Source organism: Dunckerocampus dactyliophorus, chromosome 1 (assembly GCF_027744805.1).
Source record: "Dunckerocampus dactyliophorus isolate RoL2022-P2 chromosome 1, RoL_Ddac_1.1, whole genome shotgun sequence".
NCBI classification, from domain to species: Eukaryota; Metazoa; Chordata; class Actinopteri; order Syngnathiformes; family Syngnathidae; genus Dunckerocampus; species Dunckerocampus dactyliophorus.
Genome location: NC_072819.1, coordinates 37,185,284 through 37,208,852, shown reverse-complemented (window position 1 = coordinate 37,208,852; position 23,569 = coordinate 37,185,284). Strand labels below are relative to the sequence as shown.

General features: G+C 39.4%; 4 protein-coding genes across 12 annotated transcripts; 1 reads left to right on the top strand and 3 right to left on the bottom strand.

Annotated features, from left to right (window-relative positions):
• Nucleotides 1-716: 716 nt before the first annotated feature.
• LOC129187292 (14-3-3 protein beta/alpha-1) lies at nt 717-4,067 on the bottom strand. 2 transcript variants are annotated; one of them, XM_054786354.1, is made up of 6 exons: nt 3,920-4,067; nt 2,353-2,654; nt 2,150-2,273; nt 1,886-2,049; nt 1,405-1,500; nt 717-1,325 (listed from the first exon to the last, which is right to left on the bottom strand). In XM_054786354.1, the coding sequence occupies exons 2-6, from the start codon at nt 2,644-2,646 to the stop codon at nt 1,269-1,271; spliced, it is 735 nt and encodes a 244-aa protein (XP_054642329.1). In that variant the 5' UTR covers nt 2,647-2,654; nt 3,920-4,067; the 3' UTR covers nt 717-1,268. The 2 variants fall into 2 exon arrangements, with proteins under 2 accessions (XP_054642329.1, XP_054642319.1); XM_054786344.1 differs by lacking the exon at nt 3,920-4,067 and adding an exon at nt 3,705-3,873.
• Nucleotides 4,068-7,849: 3,782 nt separating this feature from the next.
• ognb (osteoglycin, paralog b) lies at nt 7,850-10,330 on the top strand. Its single transcript, XM_054786330.1, has 6 exons — nt 7,850-8,021; nt 8,106-8,169; nt 8,400-8,564; nt 8,643-8,845; nt 8,964-9,056; nt 9,921-10,330. The coding sequence occupies exons 1-6, from the start codon at nt 7,923-7,925 to the stop codon at nt 10,089-10,091; spliced, it is 795 nt and encodes a 264-aa protein (XP_054642305.1). The 5' UTR covers nt 7,850-7,922; the 3' UTR covers nt 10,092-10,330.
• On the bottom strand, nt 9,836-11,340 carry LOC129187299 (ubiquinol-cytochrome-c reductase complex assembly factor 5). The gene is made up of 2 exons (XM_054786367.1): nt 11,049-11,340; nt 9,836-10,545 (listed from the first exon to the last, which is right to left on the bottom strand). Exons 1-2 carry the CDS (start codon nt 11,200-11,202, stop codon nt 10,454-10,456), a joined length of 246 nt encoding a protein of 81 aa, XP_054642342.1. The 5' UTR covers nt 11,203-11,340; the 3' UTR covers nt 9,836-10,453.
• A 425-nt stretch (nt 11,341-11,765) lies between these two features.
• Nucleotides 11,766-23,539, bottom strand: kctd6b (potassium channel tetramerization domain containing 6b). Of its 8 annotated transcripts, none has more exons than XM_054786169.1 (11): nt 21,883-23,539; nt 21,546-21,677; nt 21,238-21,394; nt 18,140-18,253; nt 17,923-18,055; nt 17,634-17,791; nt 17,512-17,566; nt 16,002-16,101; nt 15,716-15,873; nt 14,081-14,175; nt 11,766-13,198 (listed from the first exon to the last, which is right to left on the bottom strand). In XM_054786169.1, the coding sequence occupies exons 2-11, from the start codon at nt 21,668-21,670 to the stop codon at nt 12,512-12,514; spliced, it is 1,782 nt and encodes a 593-aa protein (XP_054642144.1). In that variant the 5' UTR covers nt 21,671-21,677; nt 21,883-23,539; the 3' UTR covers nt 11,766-12,511. The 8 variants fall into 8 exon arrangements, with proteins under 8 accessions (XP_054642144.1, XP_054642162.1, XP_054642154.1 ...); XM_054786187.1 differs by lacking the exon at nt 21,883-23,539 and adding an exon at nt 19,716-19,788; XM_054786179.1 differs by having other exon boundaries at nt 21,546-23,539.
• Nucleotides 23,540-23,569: the final 30 nt, after the last annotated feature.

Genomic DNA, 23,569 nt, shown 5'->3' with positions numbered 1-23,569 from the left:
CCATAGACTTGTCAGTAAAAACAAAGCAAGTAGATACCAGATATACAGACAGGCTTCGTTCCACATTCACTAACTGCATTTTCGTCAAGCATAATGAAACTGACTTTTTTTATGAACAAAACATTATTTTAATTCCTCCGAGCTTTGTCAGAATAAACAGGCTGTCAGCTGTAACGTGGAATGGTGTCTTCAACTACAATATGTGGAATGTAGTGGTGATACATGGTATTGTGACACTGAGCTTCTTTCAAAATATGAAATGGCACCTTTACATGATTTGGGAGCAATTTTATAGAAAAACAATCCCGATTCGCTTGAGAAATCAGCCACTTTAAAAGATTTAGCAAAAGGCAAGTTTGAAAATGTGGCCAAACATTTCTGAACAACATCAAAAGGTTACTTTTGGTTTTACATACAGATGATGATGATAGTCAATGTTACAACTACAAAGTCAAGCTGCACTTAGTTTGTAAAAGGAAAAAAACAACAGCTTTCTGGGAGCCTTGTTGAATATGACACTTGGTAATTTAGGGGATCCCTTTATGTTTGTGAATATGCTGGAGGCGCATTACACTCAGATGTCAGTGTCACAATACAGCCTGCCTCCTTTCTGTATGAGCCCACAGCAGAATTGCAGTAAGTTGAATTCAAGATTGTACGTGTTTCTGTACGCAAACTGCTTTTGGGTTGTGAAGCAAATGGAACACCTACCATCACAGTGTTTGCCAGTTTAATTACCATACAATAAAACCATACAATAAAACCTGTAAATACCATGAGGAATCACAATAATAAAAGTAACAAAAAAAAAAGGGGAGGGGGGGTAAAATGCGCCACAAACTAGCCGGGACAAAGGAATTTAGATTGACGATTTAAATTCACAATACCTCCCCCTCTCCCCCCAGATCGCTCTCTCACACGTGCTCGAGCACACACATCCACGCACACACACGCACACACACAAAATATCTTTTACACTCACACTTGCTCACTCCGCACAAACGAGCCAACATACACACAAAGCTAACAGAAACAGAAACATGGACTCACTAATCAATACAAGTTTCTACAAAGTGACTGAACGTACTAACAACTGAAAATGACCCTGTCACCTCACAGTAAACTGAGAGGGGTAAACTAGTTGGTCAGGAGCAATTCAGGCTGCTTGTCATACAGAAGAGGGAGGGGCTGATGGAGTGGAGGGGGGATGTATATAAGCTGTCTTGTGTTTTAAGATAAGAGTGTAGGTGGATAACAGTGCAATTCCATTAGTTTTCCCCTTCTCCGGTCTCTCCCTCATCTCCTTGGTTTTCTGATGTCCACAGCTGCAAACACACAAGAAAAACAGTTGAAGAGTTGCCTGTCAAACAACATAGGACATAGGACAAGGACATAACAACTCACAGTCAAGTTGTCCCTTAGTAGTTGCATGATCAGGGTGCTGTCTTTGTAAGAATCCTCGTTCAAGGTGTCAAGCTCAGCGATGGCTTCGTCAAATGCCTGAAACACAACACAATTGTTACTGTGAGCTTAAAGGCTAATTCTAATTGTTTGGGAAAACGTTCTTACGTACACTTCACTGGATACAGCTTCAAAACAGAGGTATCGTTTAACAATATGTTTATCATTGTGGTTGTAATTTGCAGTGGTGTAATACTGCGCTGATAAAAGCAAGAGCTGTTTCTAATATTTTCAATATCATCAAGCTAAATCAGTGTGATGCAATGGAGTTCTTCACCACTGCAAACACAATAATAAACGTGTTCATCAAAACTGTGCATTATGATCTTTGTCAAAGGTATTTTCGTAATTCAATTCTTGCATTGGATCTCATTAAGACCATGGTACAGATACCAAAAGTGCATATATGAAGTTCAGTTCGCACCGCCTTTGCCAGACTGCAAGCCTTTTCCGGGTTGTTTTGGATTTCATAGTAGAAGACGGAGAAGTTGAGGGCCAGGCCAAGCCTAATGGGGTGTGTTGGCTGCATGTCCCCCTTGCTAATGTCAAAAGCTTGCTGGTACGCCTGCTGGGAATTCTCCACCGTATCTGGAGGCATAAAATATCAAGATTTATAGTACAGGTGCAAACACCACCACCATGAAATCAAAAGCATCACTCCTCATATTTAAAGGTCATCCCCACTTACCCTTCTTAATGTCGCCGGATGCAACCTCAGACAGGTATCTGTAGTAATCCCCTTTCATTTTCAGATAAAACACCTTGCCTTCAGAACTAGATGCATTGGCAATGAGGTACTGGTCCAGTAGCCCCTGAAAGCAAGCAGTTGAGCTCAACACTGAGGAAACATATGGACAGAAACATAAACACACCAAAGTTCAGCAGCCTTACAAGCACATCGTGGCAGATTTCCTGCAGCTCAGATTCAATCTTCTCCCGATATTCACGTGCCATTTGCTTCTTTTTGTCATTGCCTTCAATCTTCTGCTCAATGCTGGAGATGACGCGCCAGGATGAGCGGCGTGCCCCGACCACATTCTTGTAGGCAACAGAGAGAAGGTTGCGCTCTTCATTTGACAGCTCTGTACCTTGCTCCGTCACACTCTTCATGGCTGTGGCCATGTCATCATAGCGCTCAGCCTGCTCAGCAAGCTTGGCATTCTGTACCAGGTCGTTCTTATCCATTTTCTAGACTGGGGGAAAAGAATACAAAGAGACACATGGTTAGAGATGGATAAGAAAAGATCATCTAAAGATAGCTTTCGTAGAGCCCAAGAAAGAAATGATCAAAGACATTAACTATTCCTGAATAAATGTTTGTAAATCTGTTAGGAAATCAGCTTAATATACTGTACTTTCAGAAAGACGGCATTTACACGAATATTGAGGATGCGCACCGTAAACTGGGCCCCGTGGCAAGTGGGTCAACCATGCATTTGCTGAGGTTAGCCCCAAGCTAATTAACTAGCGCTCTCCAATCCTGTCTCTCCGTTAGCTCCATTTCGTCTAAAATGATGAATCACAGTGAGCACCAAACTACTTGAAATCTACGTTATAAGTGGTATTTTAAGCTTGTTTGAATATAAATATTTCAACGAGAATTAAAATTCTTCCCACTACTACTGCTGCTAACGGCGCTAGCGTAATGACACATTTCATTGACAGGTATTAACGGTATCAATCAGATTCATTCTCCCGTTCGCTCCTAGTACATTTGGCAACAATACTGCATTCGACAACATATAACAGGAGCCAATATGTTTTGTATTCACGCAATATGTAAATTATAAGCGACTGCAATGTGTGGCAGTGAGGTGGCTACCATTGCTTGATGTACCAATAACCGTAACGTTCCGTTAGCTAGGCCAGAAATAGGATGAACCTTAATTTTTAAAACTCAGTTAAGGTCATACCAATACATATATGTCGTTCATAGATAATATTACAAAACATCACGACGACACATTCATTCCCCTAAGAGTTGAAATCGTTTTTATCAGCTTTAGCACGGCCCGTCCAGGCTGGCAAGCCTGGCAGAACAAAGTGTCATGGTATCACGACGACGGCTACATAGCTGCTAACGGTGGTTAGCCTTTCACAAGCCCTCGCTAGCCTGTTCCGTCATACGATGGATACTCAAAAGGATTCAGTCCGGCACGATGAAACGCGCCTCGTAATTGGCATCCGCATATGAAACCGTTATTACGCTACAATAAACACGAGTCCACGCTGACAACACTTACAATATTGGCGACTTTTAATCCTGATTATTTCAACCCTCTCTCCAGACGTTAAAGTCTCCGTCCTCCGTCTCGTTGAGCGTATATCTCTGGGCAGTACCACTTCCGCTACACCGCGACTTGTATTTCCTCTTTTCTCACCACACAATCACATCATCCTTATGTAAGACAAACGATGCACTGTACAAGACGAATAATGATAATGGAAAACTGCTCACTGTTGGCGACGGGAGGTTTTTCAAGTATACCAAGGCTTTAGGGCTGATGGATAATATAATGACGTTTACTATTCGAAGTGCCTTCTGCTATTAGCATATTACAACGCAATATGCCCGTCAATTTATCAAGGTCGCTCCTACCCTCCTTGTTACAATCCGAGCGGCATTATTACCATATACAAGTAGACAATCTGGAAAATGCTCACACACACACACCAGTAGTGACAGTAAAGCTAGATCAAAGGGCAAGGTCAGAAGTAGTCATAATGAAAGCATTTGGGGGGGGGTGAATGAAAGCTGCCTTATGTAGTGATTAGCTGTCAGAGTATCATCTATAATAAAATATGCATAGTGCTATACACTCCTGAACCAAATCTTAAAACTGGTGAGAAATTACATGTAACTGCATTTTGCATCGGTGGATTGTGACCAAATTCAGAAGTAACATTGCAAGGTCCCCTGCACTTTTTCAGAAAGAAATTTGGTCAATGGAGACCATTCCTGGGCACGGTAGCCTAGCGGTTAGCATGTTGGCCACACAGTCAGGAGATCGGGAAAACCTGGGTTTGAATCTCCGTTGGGCATCGCTGTGTGGAGTTTGCATGTTGTCACTGTGCATGCGTGTGTTTTCTCCCACACTCCAAAAACATGCATGATAGGTTAATTGGCGACTCTAAATTTTCCATAGGTATGAATGTGAGTGTGAATGGATGTTTGTCTGTATTTACCCTTCATTCTTATGTGAGTACAGTGCCAGTATTCACCCATTATCGAACTATGTTCTGTTCCATTTTATTGGTCAATTTTATGTCTAATCACTCCCACACTTATTAGTACCTCTTCATTTTTGTGAGTTCATTGTCAGTACTCACCCATTATCAAACTATATTCTGTTATGTCAGTTTCATACATATTATTTATTATTATGAGGTAGTCACGGTGAAAGAGATTTGACTACTATTTTACCACATTATTACATGACCTTATTATTTTCCTATGTATTCAACCAGAAGAGAGTACCTTTGGAATACAGGAAGCGAACAAATGTATTGCAATTGATGTACAACAGATGAGGGGTTGGATTGAAATAAACTTTTTTAAATAAGCTTGTATGCTTCACTGCTCTCCATTTTGTTGCATTTGGCTGGTTTCACTTTCGAGATCAGTCTGTACAGTACAGATAAATAAATAGATGTGATCAGTTTCTCAATAGTATTTCAAATCGGGGGTGGCAAACATTTCTGTGCCCCAGCAGGAGCATGACAGAAAATAGAGAACCACTGGGTTAAAGATAGAGCTTCAGAGTGTGCAGCGGCATCACTCGGTGGCTGGCTGTGAGGAGATGTTGCAGCAGACATCCCTCTTGACTGACAATCAGCGTGGTCAACAGGACAAGCCCATCTGATTCTCCAGCTTTGTGCATGTGAATTTTTGGGCGGTGGACTTGACTTTTTGTCCCATAACTCTGCAGGATCTTTTGAGAAATTTTAAATCACTGTCTTACTGCATCCAACCTTGATACCAATGCCACGTTACAAGAGGTCTTGCTTGCACAGTTCAACAATCAATGACAATCAAATTCAAAGACTGAAACCCTTTTTGCCTTTGCCATCAGGAGGTCATGACATGGGAATGTCTAACAGAAAATGAAAAAATAAGACAGGTTATGGACTTAAACTTTTGATGAGGGCTTAAACTTTTGATCAGCCGAGGAACAGCTGTTTGACTTTAGTTTGCATCTTTGATGCACTATTTACAATTCACTGGTGCAAAATGCACAAACACTTCTAATTTTCCCTCAATTTTAAGATTTTGATCAGAAGTGTATATTGCACAAGACTGAATAGCTTTGTCAAATGGGTAGCTCATGGAGAGAAACAAGAAAAAAAATGTTGAGCGGATGTGTCAAAGCAATATTAGTTGCAATAAGTGAAAACATCAGTGTGTGAAGGGAATGTTGCAATTAATGATGCTATAAGATCACAATGCTATAAGCCAGGGTTGTTCAAAGTGCGGCTCACAGCCCATTTTTGTTGGACCTCTGCATATTCTAAAAATAAAATGTATTATTAATTACATACATTATTAGATATTACACACATTTGCTTTGTCACCGATAACACAAAGGTATGATGTCAATGTCGGCGACCCAAATGACGGAAAATTTTTAAACTAAAACTTCTTAAATATCTTACATTGAAAGGGCCTGTTTGCAACAATTATGTGGTTACCTTGAGAGGGCTTAACTTCTAAGATGATACAAGCATTATATCCCTCCGTATGCCTGCTCAGGAACAATACATATTTATCCCTAAATTCAAAAATTATTTGAACAAAAAGTGTTTGTAAAGGTTTTCTGCGCATGGTATATCTGAAGAGTTGAATGACAGCACCCGGACTTGGACCTGGACAAGAGGTGAGACATCTTTATGAAAATCAAGCTAGTCGAGATGCTCTGATTCAACAATTCAAAAAGATTTAAATATAAACATTTAACTTTTTTCTGATTACCTCAGCGGGTAAAAGTTTAATAATAATTGAAGGTATATTTCTTCTGTACACCACTTCTGTCTGTGTCAATAGATCTAACTGGCCATGAATAGATCGAACTCAGCATGAAACTGTACCCGCGGTTTTTAATGTTGGGTAAAATTTAAAGTTCTCTGCAATTGACTGTCACCAGTCCATGGTGTACCCCACCTCTTGTTCAAAGCCAGCTGGGTTAGGCTCCAGCTCAACCGTGACCATAAGGAGGACAAGCAGTATCGAAAACGAATGGCTGGGTGGTGATGCAATAACATTACATTTTTGGAAGTTGTCATTCAATAAATATCAACAAATTAAATGTACAATGGTGTGAAAAAGTGTTTGCCCCCTTCGTGATTTCTTTTTTTTTTGCATGTTTGTCACACTTAAATGTTTCAGATCATCAAACAAACTTAAATTTTAGTCATTGACAACAAACTGAAACAAAATGAAACTTTTTATTATTAAGTGAGATAAGAAACCGAGGTGGCCCTGTGTGAAAAAGCGATTGTCCCCTAAACCTAATAATTGGTTGGCCCATCTTTAGCAGAAACAACTGCAATCAAGCATTTGCGATAACATAAGCAATGAGTCTCTGACAGCGCTGTCGAGGAATTTTTGCCCACTCATCTTTACAGAATTGTTGTAATTCAGCCACATTGGAGGGTTTTCGAGCATGAACTGCCTTTTCAAGGTCATGCCACAACATCTCAATAGGATTCAGGTCAGGACTTTGACTAGGCCACTCCCAAGTCTTCATTTTGGTTTTCTTCAGCCATTCAGAGGTGGACTTGCTGGTGTGTTTTGGATCATTATCCTGCTGCAGAACCTAAGTTGGTTACAGCTTGGGTCATGAACAGATGGCTGGACATTCTTCTTCAGGATTTTTTGGTAGACAGCAGAATTCATGGTTCCATTTATCACAGCAATTCTTCCAGGTCCTGAGGCAGCAGAACAGCCCCAGACCATCACACTACCAACACCATATTTTACTGCTGGCATGATGTTCCTTTTCTGAAATGCGGTGTTACTTTCACTCAGGGCCATGTAGGTTTGAATTTTTTTCTCCTTTAATAATAAAAAGTTTCATTTAAAAACTGCATTTTGTCTTCAGTTGTGTTGCCATTGACTAATATTTACATTTGTTTGATGATCTGAAACACTGAAGTGTTACAAACGTGCAAAAAAAAAAAAAATCAGGAAGGTGGCAAACACTTTTCATACGTCTGTATGTACTAAAGGTATATGCACATTCAGAAGTTTTCAAAGAACACACTTAGTTGATAGAAACAATGACAAAAATACCAGCACAAACCACACATACAGCATGTATTGAGTTAAAGTTTGTGTTCTTCTCTTGCTCAACACGCAGGCAGCTTAATAAAAAATCTGGGTGGAACAGTTTTCCAGCTCTAATGCATTTTAGGTCTTAGCACAGCAGAAAGTCCTTTCTTTCTCTCTTTTTTCAACAGCCACAATGATGTATTTAAGGACTTTACTTTTCATATCTGCAGTGCTCTCATGGACGATGTCCTTTGCAGCAAGAGATGAATTCATGGAAGTAAGAAAAGTGGAGGTAAAGTATCATTTTGAGATGGTTGAGTGGGAAGATATACGTAAACTGAGGATTTAGAGGATGAGGATTCACTTCCTTTTGCAGAGAGACATGCAGGATTATGACATCCTTCGGGATAGAGAGCAAGCTGTAGTTCCAAGAGCAATTGGTGAGGTTCATTTTAACAAATTTTTAATAAGTTTCGAAGCTGATTATGCAATACTTGAAAAGGAATTTATCCACATTGGTGAATGCAGCTAAAGACTATATTATGTAATACGAGGGCTGATCAAGTGTCCTTGTCCAAAATTTGTGTGTAGTGTACTTTAAGCAGCATATGAATATCGCCCCAGCCATTTATCCATTGTAATTGCAATGATGTGTTTTTTCCATCAACAGACATGCCGACATGTTTACTGTGTGTTTGTCTGAGTGGTTCTGTTTACTGTGAGGAGGTGTCCCCTGAAATGTCAGCTGTCCCAACATTGCCAAAAGAAACAGCCTATCTCTATGCACGCTTCAACAAAATTACAAAAATAAACAACGGAGACTTTGCAGGCATGAGTAAGTGAACGTTATTTTTAAATCAGTTCTTTGAGTGACGTGATTTGTTCTTCCAAAGTTTCACTCCATATTTTCCAGCCACACTGAAAATAATTGACCTAAGTGGGAATCTCATCGTGGAGGTAGAGGATGGAGCTTTTTCCAGACTTACAAATCTTGGGGAGCTCAATCTTTCAAACAACCGGCTGACAAAACTACCCACACTTCCAGCAAGTCTAGTGTCTTTCAACGCCAACTTCAACAAGCTTACCACACAAGGTGTAAAGTCGACTGCATTTAAGGTTAGCAAACAACATTTATCACCTTTTGAAATGACGCAGGAATAAATAAAAGGAGTTCAGATGTATCTTAGAGAACGTTATCGATTGTAAAAAAAAAATAAAAACACCTTTGTTGCAGAAACTCACAAGACTGGCGTACCTTTACCTTGGAAACAATGACCTGACAGCAGTGCCTCAACTTCCAGAGTCTCTTCACACGGTCCACTTGCATGTAAGTTAAAGGACAGTGAAACCTCCAAAGATAAAAGCCCATAAAATTGTAAAATTTGGAGTTCAACCAAATGTTTGCGAAAAATGTGCCTTGAAAGTCCAAGTGATGTCACGGAACACTTGACCTCACTATCTATTACAGTATACTGGAGTGGATTTTAGTGATGCTACCACAGACAATGTGATGATGATCATAGAACCAACTTATTGTGGGGTACACTACCAGTCAAAAGTTTGGACACACGTTCTCATTCAATAGCATGAGCAAGTGTGTCCAAACTTTGGACTGATGGCTGCTCACTACGTTTGGCAAAAGCATATAGCAATAAGTTGTCAATAATAATAAAATAACGCCGTATATACCTGTATGCTGCAAGTCAGTTATATTTATATTGTTTTATTTATGTCAAGAGACTCACCTCCCATGTATACACAGTAATCCTCTGCAAATTTGTCATTACCTCATGCGTCATTAAAGTAAATGTTGAGTATATAAATTGTTGATTAAATTGTACTGTACAGAGGTTGATGTTGCAAAGTGTACAGGTTAAGGATGACTAATTTTATGTTTATTTAGTCTTATTATACTTCAGGTAACTTATTATTACTCTAGTATGACAGTTAATGTTACTTAAAACATTGCCTGTATAGTTAATAAAGGTTTTAAGACGGCAACAAATTGACTTTGGAACAGGTTCATTTCATTTGTATTACTTGTTATAAGCCAGCATCTCAAAATGTACCGTGTTTGACTTTGGACATTCCACTACAATTCAACACAAGCACTGCATTTATTAAGAACATTTACGTGTTTATTTGGAGGTTAAGATGTGCCATTGTGATTCGTTTTCTGCATCTCATACAGAACAACAGGATCATGACAATAACAGATGAAACTTTCTGCCAAGGAAACACCAGCTACTACATCCGCAGCAACATGCATGAAGTGAGACTGGATGGGAACCCCATCATGCTGTGGAAACACCCTTACAGCTTCATCTGTCTGCACAGTCTCCCTATTGGATGGTACAACTGAAATAATCAAAATGTGCTTCTGACAGTATACAAAATAGTAACACACTTGACTGTATATTTTTTCATTTTATTTTGTTAGTTAAACTGAAACTGTTTAGGCAGGCGCTGTTTAGTATTTTGAAGCCAGATCAGCTGTTATAACCATAATATTTTATATCCGAACATACGGTATACGTTAGTTCTGTAGATCACAAAAAAAAAACAAGGAGCAATTAACAATAAAATGTGCATGTTTTGAGAGATTTTCTTCATATTACTTAATGAAGCGCATGATTGTGAAGTGTGGTTGTGACCAGGTAACAATTCCAAGGTAGGAACCATTGCAAAATTCCCAGCAAAGTCCACAGTGAGCCTAAGCATCATTTACTTGGATGCAGGCCCATTGACAACTATGAAACCTTCTGATACTTTCTGCTGGTACTCCCTCTCTGATCGCTTTCTTCTGTAGACATCATCTGGCAAGACAAGGGAACAAATGAGACACATTTTGACAGATAAAAGCCAATAATAGTAAAATGGTCAAAATCATGCCTGCAGTATGATTCAAAACTCAGACATCTGAAGAGGCTGGAATTAAATGTATTTTAGAAGAGAAGGTTGTATTGTTGTCGGGCTTGTTATGCTTGAACGATGCTGGTGCAAGCAACTCAGACAGTGGTTTGTACAGATAAATAAAATAAATACGCTAACACTAAGTATACTAAAATACTAATAAATATAAATACTAGTAAAAAAATAAATACTACAAGTTCTCTATAGTATTTCCAAACACGTGGGACGTTGGAAAAAAATCTGTCCTCTGGGGGGCATGACAGAAAAAAATTGAGAAGTACTGCATTAGGGTCGTCAATATAAAAAATTGTGCCCCATCTTGTTATTCAAATCGAGCAAACAAAAAGACTGAGCAAACAACGTTATCAAAATAATAATACAACTGGCATTTTGCCAAGTTACTTACAGAATGTTTCTGTTCCTATCCTTACGTTTATCATAATCCACTCCATGACGCCTCCAATGCAAAAAAAGACAGGAAGAAACCTGTACGCCCCAAAACGACGTTTGCCAGGCACAAGGCTCAGAAAATATCGTAGGTTTTTACTTCTTTGGAACATTCCGGACACACGTAGACTAATGTTCCAAAACTGGAACACAGTTATTGCAGCGTGGACGTCCCTAAACGTCCTTCCTAAACGTTGTGAGAGCAACCCAGTGACGGGTGCGCTCGTTTCAAACACTGTGTCGAAGAAATTGGGAGGCTTACTGGGTGTGGTAGCCTGCACTTGCGAGTCAAAGTGACATCGCATCCTAAACGAGCGCACCCATGATATACGTCATATCCGGTTACATATATGTGTTTCCGTCATAAAATTAAATCGCTTCAAAATTGTGGTTAAAATAGAAACTCTAATATAACTGGTTTAGCGATCTCATGGACAATTGCAACAGTTTAACCGGCGCCTAAAGTAAAAATGTTTTGAGCGTGAAGAAAAATTGGTCTTCCTAGATTAAAAATGTATATGTTCAATAATCACCCTGTCTGTCTTGCCACCGTGCTGTAAACTATTGCTGTATTATGTTCATACAATTATTTTAACGCCATAATGGAATTTGTTGAAAGTAGACGTGGCAGATTGATATGTATGAGTCATACAGAAAATGTAAGCATCGAGATCACTCAAAAATAAAACATGGGTTTATTGACTACCAAGGTGTAACAGTATGACATAAAACTACAATATGTAACCACATAAAGTAACAGCTTGACATACACCTGCCAAGACACAGATAATACACATACTGTACATTAAATACATGCAACAACTACATTGGTCAGAAAAAGAACTGTGACGACTATGAGACTTCTTTCAAACTCCATGCCATGGGTTCACCAGGAATGGACTTGATTATAACTGGACAGAATGCTGTCAAGTGTTGATGCAAATGTCATTTTTCGACAAAGTGCCACAAGAAGAGCTGTCAACTCCACAAAGGTTGGTGAGGCCCTGAGGCAAACATCCTACATGTGGTACACTTTTTAGTCTTCTTATTCGCATTTAACCAAACTGTCCTACACCACAATCTTGAAACAAGCTTCAATTCTCAAAAAAGGTTCGATTGAGAATACCACACATAGGCTGCAGCCTCCAATTATTGTTTCAAATTCACAATTGCATTATTGCAGCATAACTGTTGCAGGACGTATTGCTAATTTCTTTTGTAGCATATACTTTACACAGTGTTGCTACTAAAGACTTTAAAATGGCTCAATATTTCGGAAGCTGTGCTTTATGAAGATAACATTCTAATAGAGCAAGAAAAAATATTCCCTTTATGCAATGCATTTGGACATTTGGCCTCTTAAACCACAATATATGTAACAGCACGGACAATCAGACAAGAACAAATGTCCTCCACAATAAGTCAGTCTTCAACTATGTGAGCCGGTCTACAGAAAGTCCAGTGATGTTCTACTGTGTTCTCATTTGCTCGTTCACTCATGTGGTGCACTCGTGTATTACGGATGGTGAAGCCTTGTTTCATGATGTAGTCCATGAGGTGAACACGCAAGGACACCTCCTGATGATAGTCACACGGTCCGAAGGTGAAGGACACCTGGCAATCTCTGGTGTCCATCATATGTTTGTTCCACTTGGTGAAGTTGTTGGAAATACCTTCTAACAGGGCGTGCACCTTCGTTGTTATAGTTAGCTGTGTGATGATGACAGCTACTGGGTTAGAATATTTGGACAGTTTGCGGGTGCTGGAAAGCTCCACGACCTGCTCGAAGATGTCTGGAGGGTACAGCGGCTTGGGATCACTGAGGCAATGGATCAAAGGTTCAATCTGATAGAAGTCTGCCTCCTTCCTCAGGAGGTCTGTCTCTGTGAAGTCAACCGGGAGGGTTAGCTCCGATGTCCGCAGGAAGTTCAGGATATATCTGAAAAGTGTCCCGTCTCGATCAATAAAATAATTTCCTTGGGAATCACGGGTTGTCGGGAAATCTCCCCGGAACATGGCACCCAGCATGGAGTCCGGATAACGCTGCAGTGTGGACAAGCTTGTCGTGTACAGGTGACCTCCTACGTTTAAGGTAACGGGAGTAGTCATCTAAGGCAAAGGCAAGCGATAAATTACCTTTTTAATGCATTCAAGTTTGCACACACAAGGCAAGTACAGTACATATACGACAGAGACTTAAAAAAACACATTATGCTCCTTTATTTACCAGGAATTATCTAAATTAACTTTATACTAAAATAAGTACACTAGGTCCCCAACTTACGAACATCCGACTTGCGAACATTCGGAGATACGAATGCAAGCTGACTGGTCTATATTTTCATGTATTTTGCCTTGTAGTAACTCCATATTTATACTGCTACCTGCTTGACCATTAGAGGCCCCGTGACACTGCTAATGGGACCAGCAGGTAGCAGAGGACGGTGGGGAGAAAGTGTAAAGAAGACATGGAAGCTAAATTGTAGCTGTAGATGCAACCCGGACAGAGCGTGTGATTAAAGTTTATGAAGAGTTAATAGGCCTGCTTAATTCTACACCACCCACAGAACACTACCTCTTTTAGAAGAGTCTATCGACGACGACGATTTGTCCTTTTTTCAATAACTCCTCCTCCACCACTACCACCAACGACGTATGCTCGAACACTACTCTTCAAAGGTAAATAACATTTATCATTACGTATTATTATATCACTTTTATTATTGTTTTTTTCCATTAATTATCCTCGTTTAATATTACTACTGCATTCAAACTCATATTTACATACATACGCATATACTGTATATGTGTACACGTACATGTAGTACCTATATAATTGGTAAATTACCTTTTGTTGGACTTACGAACAAATCAACTTGCGAACGGTCGTCTGGAACCAATTGTGTTCGCAAGTTGGGGACCTAGTGTATATATATATTTTTTTTTCCACATTTAACATCATGGTTGCATTGTCTTGCAGGCATCTCTTACCCTATGGCCCCAGTCTCCATTATCCATTTGGAGAGAAATACACACTTGGCCAGAACCAAAACACAGAGCAGCAGATGTGGTTGGCCTTGATTCTCCTGCGAAATAAACACACATACCATACCATACATGACCTGTGATAAAGTTAGTGAGAACTTTATAGGCTTCACAATAATGTGATCTTGCCATCTTGCTATATCCTTAGACATCCATCCATCCATTTTCTATGCTGCTTATCCTCATAAGGGTCGCAGGGGTATGCTGGAGCCAATCCCAGCTGACTTCGTGCGAGAGGCGGAGTACACCCAGGATTGGTCACCAGTCCATAGCAGGGCACATATAGACAAACAATCACTCACACTCACATGCATACCTATGGACAATTTTAGAGTCTCCAATTAACCTTTTTGGAATGTGGGACGGAACCGCAGTACCCGGAGAAAACCCACGCACGCGGAGAACATGCAAACTCCACACAGAGATGCCCAACAGAGATTAGAACCCATATCTTCCCGATCTCCTGACTGTGTGGCCAGCATGCTAACCAGTAGGTCACCGCGCAGCCTCATTTGCGAAAACAAACATAGAGAATTAGAAAAAATATCGACCATATCACGCTTGATCCAATACTACCCTTCATATCGATACTCTCGATATCTGATCCGCCAACCCCGACCCTTACCCCATGCAAGCTAACGTTTGTTTAGTTTATAGCTTACGGACCAGCGTCCACATTTTGCTTTTTTGTCTCCGCGTCGTGAAAGTAAAACCAACGAGAAAACAAAAATGTGCATTCTTCCATACAAACATTATCAGAAGGATTTTTGAATGGAACAACAACAGTTAATGCTAACTAGCTAAAACCTGCTAGCTGTAATAAGGCTAGCGAGCTACTGACAATGCGAGTGATATTACGGCTACGGTTTTACCTCCGTAAGGTCTTCGTTTTTAGAACAGAAGAAGTAAAATAAAACCTCACCGTCTCCCTCTTTTGGGTTTCTGTGTCTTTCTGTATCAATAGAGCAGTGTGACGTTGGTGTTGAATGGTGCAGATGGCATGCAGTCACTGATGTTCACCGCAGTCAAGCGATCCCTAACACTGTGATTTGTGGTACCTGTTTACACTACCGGAGCCTATTTCAAAATAAAATCACACCGTTTTGGGGGACGTATTGACACAATCAGCATTATGTTATCATTGCTATCACGTCATTTTTTTTTAGCTCGTTGCTGACAGACAGCAGACCTCAAGATTTTCAACCAGGAACTATTGTTGTGAAATTTCAAAATAAAAGCACCCCCCCCCCCCCCCAATCTTAGACAAACACGTAGCTTACTGATTTGCAAATATTGCAACAATGAGTTATCCATTCCACATTTGAAAGACAGAACAAAAACTGAGGTTGCAGATATGATCATATGGAATTTCAATATAAGGTGAGCTGACCTTCAGGCTGCACCAAAACTAGCAGGAGTAGGAGGTTCTGCAGCATCTGCAATCTGAATACTGTCCAGCACCCCAGTATGCTAAAACATACCCCCACAATGAGTCTACGTTTGAAAATATGTGCATGAGAGGCATCAGGTAAGTATCACACATACAGCAAATTTTATTTCAGGATGATTTTTTTGTGCCACCTCGTGCATCTTGCTGCAGTATAATGAAATCTAGGATGAGTTTGGCTGTACGACAAGGCCTCTCCATCACCACAGAGTGGCCACAGTTCTCCAGCAGGTCCACTCTGCATGCAGGCAAGATGTCTGCAATGACTGCGGCTCCAGACACATCCACCACCCAGAATTGAAACAAGTTTGTTAATATTCACGTTAATAATATCCTCTTTCTTGTACTCATCAGCATAAATTAACACACAAATTAATGCCGGCTTTTTCTACACAAGCATTTAAATTACTGGATTTTACCTGGTCCTGTTTTCCCCAAATAACCTGTAAAGGTGCAGTGATGAGATGCAAGTGTTCCTGTAAGGCATATCTGGATTTCTCATCCACAATCTCCATAAACACTGTTAAAAATGAAACATAATTACTCTCTGTGTTTTATGACGAACCGTACTGTAGGGCAGAGCTATTGAACTCATTTGTTTTGGGACAACATTTTCAGCAAGCTAAAAACCGGAGGGACTGTGCTTTCTCTAGTCACTATTATTCTTATTTTGTATATTATATAATGTCATTGAAAGGCTCTGTCATGCCTTCACATTTTTAATATTGGATTAACAATCAATAATTATAACATAAATCAAGACAGAAATTTATCAATTAAAGCACAAGCAATATGCTTATGAGAGTTAAAGAGCCTCTATATCTATATCTGTCCAAAGTGCAGCCCTGGGGCAGTTTTTTTACTGGCCTATTTTCCATTCTAAAAATATAACAAGAAAAAAAAACTTAAAAATGGAAAAATCTGCAGTAATTTTAGAAGAATAAAGTCAAAATATTATGTATATTATAAGAGCAAAAAGTAGTAATCTAATGAGATTTAAAATTTTTTTTACAAGACTAACATAATCCTCATATGGGGAACATTTTAGTATCATAAAGTGGAAATATTAAAGAAAAAAAAGACAATATTTTTCAATGTTTGAATATTATGAGAATTAATAAAATTATGTTGCGGAAAAAGTTATAATGTTATGAGAATAAAGTCAAAATATTATGGGAATAAATCATAATTACAAAGAAAAATCTGAAAAGTTGAACTAGTTGGAAAACAAAACAGCAGAAATGCAAAATACAACTGTAATTTCACAAGAATAAAGTCAAAATATTAAGAGAAAAAAAGTTGTACGAGAAAAAAGTCACAATTTTACAAGAATAAACTCGTAATACTATAGGGGGAAAAAATTGTGTCATTTTAACGTTTTTTTAATTTTTTTTTTTAATAGTCAGAATGAGAAACAAACAAAACAAAATAAAGTTGTAACTGTTGGAAAATTGAAGTTTAAATATTATGTCATATTAAGTCATAAGATTACAAAAAGAGACTTTTTAAGAAGAAAGTTAAAATATAAAAAAAAAAATTTCAAAAAAGGAAAAAATGGGAAAAACAGTTCATACTACGTAATATGAATTTTCACCTATTTCACAAAGCTGAGATGCAGGTTTTTCTTGAAATCTATAGAACTTCTTAGCATATCTACATGTGTTGGCTGACAAAATATCGAAGTGGCCCATGCATCCTTTCATTTTTCAGTATGTGGCCCTCGGCCAATAAGTTTGGAGACCCCTGCTTTATATGAAAGGAGCGCTCTGCTTTTTTTACGGACCTATTACAAAAAACCTACTCAAAGATTCTCTATACGAAAAGAATGTGCTGATGTTTTTAGGAATCTGTTGCAAAAATGTTACTTGCTTCCAAGTTTTTGAACTGAACTCTGATGTCATTCACAGGCTGCATTTGGCTTTGAACCTACCTTCCTCATAAAACGAGTTGTGGGGCTGTCGGACATCTACTAGTCCTTGAAGAATCTAGACAACGTGAGACAAGCAGCATAAGATAATATTATATTGAACAAAAAAGAAAGTTGAACCTGACCTGCTGAGGGATTTTGAAGCGAACATGTGAACACAGTTTGAACATGTCCTCCATCTCCTCAGGTGTAGTTGGGATCAGTGGGATGTTCAGTGTGAAATTGCTGCGTTCTAGGTCTTGCAGATGATTGTCAAATTTGGACTCGCATGGGTGTTTGATACCTTCAGGACAAAATTGAAATAATGGGCGTTTCATTAAACAAAAATAATAAATGAGCATGTGTAGAGGACCAGTGTATTGTACATGTTTAGTTTTACCGAAAATACATACACGCACACACACAAGGACTTACCGTCTGGGCAAATCAGAGTCATGCTACATATTTCGGAGGAATAGGTGGCAGCGTACACTCCAGCTACGTTTCCCCCCATGGAGGTCCCAATCACATGGAAAGGTTTCCGATTTAAGCGAAGGGTTTCCACAAACTGAGAAGAGGGAAGTACCAAAACAGATTTTTAGAGTGCAACTACTGAAGCAGCTGATCACATGTGTATATCCTCATTATGTACCTGATGAATCCTTCTGACTTGCCCAAGAATGGAATAATCCTCTTTGTTGGTGCGTGTTGTGCCCTCATGGCCTGGCATGTCCACACATACAATGTGCAGATGTTTTGGTAGATACTGAAGACAGATACAGAACACAGCTCTAAATTATGAACGCACACTTGCAAGACAAATTGTATTCTAAGAGCAGGTTTTTCTGATTTTCATTCAGAATCTGGCAACGCTACATAATAAGAGAAACACGGTGGTTAGCATGTTGGCCACACAGTCAGGATATTGGGAAGACCTGGTTTCGAATCTCAGCTTGGGCATTTCTGTGTGGAGTTTGCATGTGCCTGTGTGGGTTTTCTCCGGAAATTCCAATTTCCTCCCACATTCCAAAAACATGCACGTTAGGTTAATTGGTGACTCCAAATGGGTATGAATCCATAGGTATGAATGTGAGGGTGAATGATTGTTTGTCTATACAGTACAGGCCAAAGGTTTGGACACGCACAATACAACTGATGGTTAATAAGCAAAGCAATTCCACAAAGTAACCCTGACAAGTCACAGCTGTGAAGTGAAAACCATTACAGCTTACTACCTCATGAAGCTCATTGAGAGAACACCATGGGTTTGCAGCGCTTTAAAAAAAAAATAAAATCATAAGACATAAAATTTGTGTTGAAAATATAAGACATATTTAGAGTTATTTCACACTTTTGTGTTAAGTACATAATTCCACATGTGTTCATTCATAGTTTAGAGCAGGGGTCACCAACGTTTTTCCTTGTGAGAGCTACTCTTACAAAATGAAAATGGCCAAGAGCTACTCATTTTTGTAATTTATTTTCAGAGCTTATTTTAAACCCAAACAAAGCAAATATGCTTGTTTTACCAGAACATTAACAAAATGCTGGTGTCCACAACTCACATTTTGTATTTCAGAATGCATTTCTTTCTACTGTTCTTTCATTATTAACTGAAACCCTGAATGAAAAGCAGGCTTGCGGGCACCTCATGTGGTCGTGGGGGGCTACCTGGTGCCCGCGGGCACCACGTTGGTGACCCCTGGTTTAGAGAGTCTACAATGTAAATAGTCAAGAAAATAAAGAAAACGCATTGAAACGTTTGGCCTGTACTGTATGTGCTCTGCGATTGGCCAGCGACCAGTCCAGGGTGTACCCCGCCTCTCGCCCAAAGTCAGCTGGGACAGACTCCAGCATACCCCGCCTTTTTGTCCCAATGTCCACAAAATATGCTGTGCGAGTGGGTTTTCTCCAAGTACTCCGGTTTCCTCCCACATTCCAAATACATGCATGATAGGTTAATTGGAGATTCTAAATTGTCCATAGGTATGAATGTGAGTGTAAATGGTTGTTTGTCTATAGGTGCCCTGCGATTGGCTGGCGACCAGTCCAGGCTGTACCCCGCCTCTCGGCCAAAGTCAGCTGGGATAGGCTCCAGCATACCCGCGACCCTAATAAGGTTAATTGGGATAGAAGATGGATGGATGGAAATTAGATGTAGTATTCTGGCCACTAGGTGTCAGTAATGACACTAAACATTGATGAGACATGACATTTAATTACATTACCGTCATACTGCGTGCAGTCAGCCATGGCATGTCGGACAGGATACATAGAGTGAAAAGAAGTTTTCCTCCCGTTCTGTGTAGAAGTGGTAAGTTTTTGGCTTCTTACTTTGTCTTTCTTCACTGTTGAAACCCTTCCTTAATTGTAGAATAAATACATTAGAAGCTAACTAGTTAGCTCGCTAGCATGCATGGCCGTCTTGTGTCCCGACAGTGATCCCGTAGCCTGCGCATTAGCAATGTGGTAAACAATGAATAATAGAAGTGCAATGGTTACTATAGGGATGTTATTTGATGTCTACATGTCTCCAATAATGGTAAAAAAAATAATTTAGAAAGTCATAAACAGGTTTTCTATATGCTGTAACTATGAAAATATTCCATTTATTAATATTGACTCCTACAGACTTTAAAACAGCTCTGCTTGTGTACAAGTCTTTTCATGGTCTTGCGCCAAAGTACATCTCTGACATCTTAGAGACACAAAAACCATCTCGAGCTCTGAGAAGCTCAGGGAGCGGTCGCCTGCTGGGTGCCCAGAGTCAGGACTAAACACGGTGAGGCTGCGTTTCAGTTTCATGCTGCCAAAATCTGGTACAATCTTCCAGGAGATGTGCGACAATCCTCAACTTTGGCAATGTTCAAATCCAAGCTGAAAACACTTCTATTCAACTGTACACATGACAACTGAAAGTATCTTATCTGCACTCTTCATTCTTAATGTTTTTTGTTTTATGGAATGATTTATGGAATTGTATGTAATGATTTTAGAAAGATTTATGTTTTTACGGAATGATTTTATGAAGTGATTTTACCCTTCTTTTATGTAAAGCACTTTGAATTACCTTGTGTAGGAATTGTGCTCTATAAATAAACTTGCCTTGCCTTGCCTTACTTCACAGAAATTCACCTACCGTGTTTGGTTCCGGAACCAATTAACCGCAATAAACAAGGGACGACTGTACTGAGGGGAGGCTTTCCGTCCCACACTTTGAAAACACCTGGATAAGGATGCATGTTATGAATGATGTTTTGCCGACAAATAATGTTGAAAATGTAAAAAAATTTAATCAGACGTATAAAATTCTGAGATAATTCTAATAAAGTATTTGCATTTTTTAAAATCGGGTTTAACAGATTTGCTTTTCTAGTTAAATAAATTCAAAATCTCAATCTAATTACCAGTCCTATCACTCTATTACTTATGAAGTGAATTAAAACTCAAGTCAAAAACATATACTTTCCATCATAAAAATGTCAGTTTTATATATTCAGTTGTATTAAAGAGAAAACAAAGTAAGTATCTATTTGAGATGAAATTAGAAAAACATTGTTGGCATTCCTATTTACTGTGGGCATTTTTCTATATACTTCACAATTCTGCAAACTAAGGTATGTACAGTATGTATGATGGCGATTTATAGATCATGTCATACATTAGTCATGTTATTTTACAGATACATCTGAATAAGAGATTGCTAGAGGCAAAAAGCTATGATGTATTTATGGATGCACTTCTGCTAACCTTGACAACCGTGAGCCAGGTGTCTTTGTGAGCAGAGAAGCCATGCAGCATCAGAATGGAAGGTCTCAACCCGGGCTTTCCTCTGCTGGAGTAACAGAAGCGATAGCCGCCACAGTCTGTATAGCGGACCTGGAGACCGAGAGTCCTCCTCCAGTACCTGCACAGGAGCAGTCATACCAGCACTCACTTTAATTTGCATCTCATCATGAATATTCATAAAACAATGCCATTTTACGGGTCAGTCAAAACACACAAAACACAATATGCTGTCTTTTGTTGAGAGAACTCAAATACATAGAGCAGCTTACCAGTAGTAGACTTTAATGAGCATTGAGGGCCACAGAAGAAAGGAGGCAAAAAATGCCAAAATGGGAATAGCCAGTGTTCCCCCAGCAATTATAAACAAATTCACAACGTCTAATTCTGCTGCCATAACTTGCCTGTGAAAACACAGTGATTATACATGTCAGTTTACAAGAATGACAGGATGCCAGGTGAGGGGTAGACTAACTATCCTGGTCATTCATACAATGTGTAGCTTAAACAGAAACATTCATAGCGAGCAATAGATGCTGAAAAAGTTTGAAGACACAATACTTGTTACTAATACTAATGTGTTCATCATATAAAAAGTAGGCTACTTACTATTCAGATGATGCACCTCACTTGATGGCAAGACATGCAGGTTCAATTCTGAGTCTGTGGATTATCTTTAAATCACGCTGGTGCTAAAATGTATTCCTGAAAGCCTGTATAGTAAACTTTAATTGATTCCAATATAAATAAATTTAAATGTTAAAAAAGAATAAACCTTGTTGAGTCCAGTTAGTCCCATCAGATTATGCTGGCTCTGGATAAACTCATTGATTAAAAGTCATCACAGAGGGGAAACTGGGACACCAGATTATTCGGTCATTCTTTTAAAGTGAACGCACAGGCTCATGAATGTGGATTTAAAAATGCAACACATCAAAACCAAAACAAGAAATATGCATGACATTAGATTGTTAGCAGTGCTTAACAACATCTGCAGTTGATGAAGTGCATGTATATTCACTGTGAGCGCAGACTTCACATACAAACTGAACCACTGGGTGTCACAAGAGAGGCAAACTGTGTGTGTAGTTTGTTGACGTCAGGGGTGACACCTGAGGCAATGGGAAGTGCCATCCCTGGTCCTTCTCAGGGGGAGCTTTGAAAAAACAAACATCAGTGGAGGGGGGCACTACTTCAATCCCCAAACTATCCCCAAACTAAGGTGCAGCCACCGGTACATATTAAAACAAGACCACAGAAAAATGAACACCCAGAAACTAGGAAAACAGACAATGTAACAGTCCGCAACGAGTTTGTCACTTGCATTAGGTTGTATTTAAAGAAAACGTGGTGTAGAAACACATGAACCCATCTCAAATTTCTCAGTACATCCAGTTGATAAAAATAAACCCATAAAACTAGTCTAGTCTTTTGACAGTATGTATCACATATATACAGTACAATTAATAGATGACTGGATTCAAGCAAAACAGAACCGATGATTGCACTGCATATACAGTATCTGATGGCGTGCATGGCGAGCATTCTACTGCAACCCTGGACCTCTACTGATGACCTACATACAGAACAAATTGGAGCAGAACAAATGGATACAGAGGCTCGCTCAGCCTGGTAATTGTGCTTATATTTGGCTTTGTATAGAGGCTGTTAGCAGTCTTCGTGTTATCCCACAAACTGCATATTTCTCAGTCCGTCACATTATCCACATCTTGACAGAGATCATTCAAATGCAGCCAGCTTGACAACATGGTGAGCGAATTAAACAAAAAAAGGGCATCCACACATGGTCAGTGATGACATCACATAGCATTGTGAAATCTAAAATTCAGCAACGCACGACTCTCTCTGTTGAGAAATGTTCAGCTTCCCTTTCTGCAAACTTGCTGTGAAGAGGTGCCTGCTTTGTGGGAATGGATTCATTGTACGCAGCCCTGTCATTATCCTGCAAGGCTTCATATCACCACAGCTGTTGTTGTGACTTCATTTTTAACCAAAGTGAATTAGTCTGTTTTTTTGCTATCCTTTTAATGAGCAACCAGTATTAACATAAAAAAAATCCAAGGGAATCAGAGCCCCACCAGCCATGAACCTCACCGCACGTCACCGTCTGGATTGGCGTGTATGACAGCGTGCTCCAATATCCAGCAACAGCCATGGAAGAGTGAACCAACATTCCACAGGCCACAATCAACAACCAGATTAACTGTGTGAAAGAGATGTATTGCAGTGTGTGAGGCAAATGGTGGTCACATCAGATAATGACCCCCCCCCCCCC